The 6259-nt window shown below is 45.9% G+C and overlaps 1 protein-coding gene across 1 annotated transcript; it reads left to right on the top strand.

The window, feature by feature from the left end:
* The first annotated feature begins 41 nt into the window (after positions 1-41).
* Positions 42-6168, top strand: DOLK (dolichol kinase). Its single transcript, XM_069986198.1, has 2 exons — positions 42-89; positions 2524-6168. Exon 2 carries the CDS (start codon positions 2656-2658, stop codon positions 4219-4221), a length of 1566 nt encoding a protein of 521 aa, XP_069842299.1. The 5' UTR covers positions 42-89; positions 2524-2655; the 3' UTR covers positions 4222-6168.
* The last annotated feature ends 91 nt before the right edge of the window (positions 6169-6259 follow it).

Genomic DNA, 6259 nt, shown 5'->3' with positions numbered 1-6259 from the left:
GCGAAACTCCTCAGTCCTGGCGGAAGTGGGCGCGCTACGTGACGTCACTTCCTGTCAGGTGGCCGGAATACAACATGGCGCTGTCCAAGGTAAAGGTGGTAATGGTGGGGGAGGCGGCGCAGCCATACGAGGGGAGGGCTGGGGAACGGAAATCTTACTGTCCGGTCAGGGACCGCCGAGATGATCGGTGCCGGGGGTGATGTGGCGGGGGACCTGTCCTCTTTGTCTTCCATGGACAGCTGCCCTCGCCCCTCACTTCGCATTGTCTTTGCTGGATACATTGTAACAAACCCTCAGCTGGGAGCCGGGCTATGCTTTAGCTTCTGTATGACAATATGACTGTCTCCTGTCCCTGACAGCAAGCAGAGATCCTAGCTGCAATCCTCATAACTGCAGGGATAGGGATATCTGTATGTAAGGTGGGAGGACTCCTTTATAAGTCAGTGGGTACCATCAGGCTGGGTAGGACACCTATTATTCATCATGGACTCCTGCACTGCTGTTATGGCTTCTGCTACAATGGTGGTGTGAACAGAGCCCTATGCTGTACAGGGATAGACATGGCTCTCTACATAAGAGCTTGGAGAAGCACAGAGAGTTTGGCTGCATCCAGCTATCCCCTGGAGTGACAGATGTTGCTGTTCAGCAGGGGGCGCCGTGACATGCACACAGGCATATTGTCCTTTTAAAGGGGTTATCCAGCGAAAATCTTTTTCTTGTAAATCAACTTATGTCAGAAAGTTAATATAGATTTGTAATTTACTTCTATTAAAAAATCCCAAGTCTTCCCATACTTATCAGCTGCTGTATGTCCTGCAGGAAATGGTTTATTTTCAATCTGACACAGTGCTCTCTGCTGACATCTCTGGCCGAGACAGGAACTGTCCAGAGCAGGAGAGGTTTTCTATAGGGATTCATATAAAACCGAGACAGTCTCGGCCAAATATGTCAGCAGAGAGCACTGTGCCAGACTGAAAATAAACCAACATTTCCTGCAGGACATACAGCAGCTGATAAGTATGGAAAGACTTGGGATTTTTTTTTTATAAAAGTAAATTACAAATCTATATATCTTTCTAACACCAGTTGATTTGAAAGAAAAAGATTTTCACTGGACAACCCCTTTAAAGGAATTGTCCCTTCTTATAATGAAGCCCACCATCGGCACCATCTTCCTTGTTCTGCTTTTCCCTGACCCCCAGCTGGTGTCTTGTCGGCCGTCTGTATGGGAGTTGTAGTGTTAGAGAACATGCCATGTCCTCCTGAGTGACAGCTACTGTGATGGCTCCTAGAAGCGGGTCCACAATGACCATATTAGATATGTATTGGCAGGACTGGCTGATCATCTAATGCAGAGATGGGGAACCTTCGTCCCTTCAGCTGTTGCAAAACTACAATTCCCATCATGCCTGGACAGCCAAAGCGAAGCTCCGCAACAGCTGGAGGGCCGAAGGTTCCCCATCCCTGATCTAAAGCTTTGGGCTCAAATCTCCAACTCATCACTAAGTGTGATACTACAACTCCCAGCATGTCTGCATAGCTAATGGCTGTCCAGGCATGCTGGGAGTCTTAGTTTTACAAAAGCCAAAGGTTGGTAAAGAGCAGTGAATGTTCGAGTTCATTGGAACCCTCGGCTATTGACTGCTTATGGCCAAAGAAGCTGGATGCAGCCATAGAGCCGCCAGGAAAACCTGGATACAGCTAATGGCTAAATCCAACTGCTCCAGCTGCCGGCAGTCAATAGCTGATGGTTTGGCAAGTTTGTTCATCACTAGTTTAGACTGATGTAATCCATATGAGGCCCTATATCATATTCAGAGCTGCACTCACTGTTCTGCTGATGGAGGCGTCACCATATACATGCATTACATTACATAAAATGTACTGATTCTGATTTACTTCCTGTATTATTCTCCAGAGCTGCACTCATTATTGTGCTGGTTCTGTCACTGTCTACATACATTAGATTACTGATCCTGTACTGATCCTGATTTACTTCCGGTATTATACTCCAGAGCTGCACTCTACAGGCTTCATTACTTATGGTTTTACTGCTGGTTTGCAAAATGTAATTGTATTCTATGAGCTTATATCGGCAGGGCTGTGTTTGGCGACAATCTTATCAACTGTTTCTAGTGATATACTCCAGAGCTGAACTCATTGGCTAATAGATGATGTAACTCAGGATCAGTACAGTATAAGTAATGTAATGTATGTACACAGTGACCCCACCAGCAGAATTGTGAGTGCAGCTCTGGAGTATAATACAGAATCTAGCGCAAAATAGTGAGTACAGCTCTGGAGCATAATACAGGATAAGTAATGTATGTACACAGTGACCCCCACCTGCAGAATAGTGAGTGCAGTTCTGGAGTTTAATACAGGATAAGTATTGTACACAGTTACCATACCAGCAGAATAGAGAGTGCAGCTCTGGAATATAGTACAGGATATAACTCAGGATCTGTATGATATTTTGATTGGTCGCTCCTATTTACTAATCTTATAATAATTTTTTTTCAGGAGTAATCACCTCAGGCATGCACACAGATGCCGCACATTGCAGAGGAGATCCGTTCACATTGATGATTGTGAAAAAGCAGCAATAACATCCAAGAAGTCGAAGTAACAAGATCCTGGAAAACAGCCGCCATCATGGTGAATAAGCTGGTGGTGGCGGAGTCTCTGGTGGTGTTCTGCATTGTCCTGAGCATCCATACTGTGGTGTGGGACCGCTTCTCCTGGTGCGCTCTGGCTTTGGCTGTGCAGGCGTTCTATGTGCAGCACAAATGGGACCGATTATTACAGAGTGGCGGAGCAGTATTCCAGTACAGGTCATCTGCCAACAGTGGACTTCTGCCAGCCAGCATGGTCATCCCCCTGCTGGGCATCGTCATAAGAGAGCGATGCAAAGCCTCCGGTAATGTGTACTTTGAGAGGTACGGAGTTGTCGTGTCTGCTACAGGGATGGCCTTGTCCTATTTCCTTTCCATTATTGCACTGGGTATCACTAAACCTGTCCCGAAAAACACCTGCATAGTATCTGGAGCTGCTGGCAGTGCCATACTGTACACCATGAAGAATTCTCTGGCCGTGTCGGAAGTCATCGAGGTGCTTGAGGTGCTCCTCATCTTCGTCTACCTTAGCATGATCCTTCTATACCTGATGCCGCGCTGCTTCACTCCTGGAGAAGCTTTGGTTGTTCTCGGTGGGCTCAGCTTTGTCCTTAACCAGCTTATCAAACGTTCTCTGAACGCTGTGGGTGGTAAAGGAGACCCTGCCGATTACCTGCTGCTGGTCACCCTGGTGGCCTTGGTCCTTCTCGGGATCATCTTCTCAGCCTTGTTCTTTTTCATGGATTCTTCCACCTGGACGTCCTCGCTGTTCTTCTACATGATGACAGCTGTGTTAGGTCTGGGAGTCTTTGTGCCATGGCTTCAGTACCTTATTAAGAGGCACCCACTCTTCTGGCTGGTGGAGTTCCTTGTACAGAGCAGCACGCGCCTCTACCTCCTCAGCTACTGGGTGCTGCTCCTTCTTTGTGCTTGCACCGTTGTTCTCTATCAGAATTCAAAACGGACTCCAGATTCGAAGAAGCTTCAAGCGTCCACAGTGACTCGCAAGTACTTTCACTTCCTGGCCGTGGCCACTTCCATCCCCGGACTTATATATGACATGCAGCTACTCTTTGTCGCCTCTGTGGCTTGTTTTGCAGTCTTCACGTTACTAGAATACATTCGCTATTTCCGAATTAGGCCACTAGGACAGACCTTACGGAACCTGCTGACGCTCTTCTTGGACGAGAGGGACAGCGGTCCTTTGATTCTCACACATCTTTACCTTCTCTTAGGAATGTCTCTTCCGGTCTGGCTGTTTCCAAGGCTGTGTTCATCCTCCCTATCCAGCTCTTCTACATTGCTCCCTTATTGTGGGGTGCTAGCAGTGGGGGTGGGTGATACCATAGCATCTGTTTGTGGTACTACGCTGGGTGAGATTAAATGGCCGGGTACCAAGAAGACATTTGAAGGCACCATGATGTCTATATTTGCCCAGATCATCGCCGTCGCCTTAATTCTTATCTTTGACCTGAATGTGAACATGAACAGCGGCTACGTGTGGTTATTGGGATCGATCACTTTGGTGTCGCTATTAGAAGCTTTCACCACCCAAATCGACAACTTGTTGCTGCCGCTTTACCTGCACATCCTGCTGATGATCTGAGAAGTGACCGGGTTTAATGTAAGGGTCAGATGGTACAGCTGCATTTATGGTCACCAGACAGTGTTCTAGGGGGGGGAATACACAGGACTCCATAGCCTTGTATGTCCAATTGTTTTAGCGAGGGATCAAAAGCAACAGGAGTCCTGTTTCCTGTACGTAGAAATCCGATAATGAAGAATGATCTGCACAGAATTGCAACAAAACTAAGGAAGTGGGGAGATCATACAGGACGAGACTTAGGGTTCACCTATCCAAGGTCATCACAGCCCTCACTCCAGGTTGCTATACATAAAGCTGATAAAAACCAGGGCAGGAAGGGCACATAGTAATATATACCTTGCACTGACTAGGGATCAGCCCCGGAGTGCATTAGTACACAGATACTGGACCTCTGCTGTCTATATAGAAGAGTGTCTGCCCTCAGGGTCCTATATAGTGCAGGGTATAAATCATATCATTGTTTCCTGCACCAGTATTGTTTATACTCAGGGGCAGATTCACCAGTCTGTGAGGTGGTGAGACTGGTACTGTGTTACAGATGACAGCACAAAGAAGGTAGTCGAGGTGGGCTCACAGCAAGGTTTGCCTTGCTCTGTACTGCATAGCCATCAGGCTTGGTTGGAAAGATGATGAGGGGTATATTACTCCACAGCTTCCATGTAAGCACTCCCAATATGAGATTACCGCACCCGTATTACAGCATAGCTGTCTTTTAAACTCCATGCAGGCTCTCACTTACTCCTCTTATTTCTGGTAGCCGTACAGCTTGGCTGTGGATTATATCCCCTTTGCTTGTAGCAGACATCTATACATACTGTGAATTTTTTTTTTTTCTTTTTATTATGACAACAATATCTTTACCGACTTCTATGCACAGGCTGGCAGGATCAGTAAATCAAAGATTACATTGTATTATTCAACCAGATTTCTTAAGCATGAAAATATTATGGTACTGTTTTTTTTTTTTTTTTAAAGAGGTATTCTCTTCTTATAAAGTGATGGCAAACCAATCGGATCACTTTATGGTCAGTGGCTGGCCTCTGAGAACCCTCCAGAGTTAGGGTGCATTCACACCATCATTTTGCTTTGAGTATTACTTTCCATATCCTTAGATTTGCATTGACAAACCAGAGTGCAAAAGGACACATATGTTCTGTCATCTCTGTGTTCCCATACTTTTTAGGATGTCAAAAATCCAGCCTACCACACTTATGGTAACTTAAAGTATGTCCGTATATAGTTTACAACATTGGAGTCAGTGGGAATGTGCATATGTTATGTGTTTGCAGACATTTCATGTGTTCGATTGATGGGTCGATGTAATGCAAAATTAGGCCATGTTCCTGGCCCATAACAACGGCTGTGATTCCTACGGAACTTACATAGTGCTGCCTTTTAAGGAATTCCGGCCGGAGTGTATACACATAGTATAACTTCCGTCCGGGATCCCTAGCGGCCCGACAAGAAACTGACATGTCAGCGCACACACACACAAACACTCCATTGTGAGCAGCGGGGAATTAGGATGCGGATGTGCACAGATGCGCCCACATCCGAATTCAGCGGCAGTAAAGATCATCTGGCCGGTACCGGCCGGGAGGATCTTTTCTGACACCGTCCATTCCGTGACCCGGCCGGTGTCTTACAACATGTGAACATGGCCTCATAGTGTGAATGGGGCTACATTGCTTTTCAGGGTCGTAGCATGACCCCTTGTGTCCCAGGATAAGTAGAGGTCTCTAAAGACAGACCCCCCTGATCAGAAAGTGACCTAGTGTTATACCATCACCTCATGAGATGGGAGGGACCCTTTAACTGTATACAAAAATCCCCCCGCACCACTTAAAAAAAAAAAAAAGTATAAATGAAGAAACTTTTTGGAATGTTCTGTATTTCTTGTGTTTTTATGATCTCCGTAATTCAGTAAAATTACTTTATTTAACATTGTTATGGTCCATCATTTTGTTCCTAGCAGAAGAACTTGATAACCTCGTCAGACTAGAAGATGACCAGTCATTGCATTGTATGAGGTTAGAGA

This window comes from Dendropsophus ebraccatus, chromosome 10, assembly GCF_027789765.1.
Source record: "Dendropsophus ebraccatus isolate aDenEbr1 chromosome 10, aDenEbr1.pat, whole genome shotgun sequence".
Taxonomy (NCBI): Eukaryota; Metazoa; Chordata; class Amphibia; order Anura; family Hylidae; genus Dendropsophus; species Dendropsophus ebraccatus.
This window is presented reverse-complemented; position numbering and strand designations above follow the sequence as displayed.

Excerpts from the sequence above, each read along its gene's own strand:
- DOLK (XM_069986198.1), top strand. The coding sequence starts at position 2,656 with ATGGTGAATAAGCTGGTGGTGGCGGAGTCTCTGGTGGTGTTCTGCATT.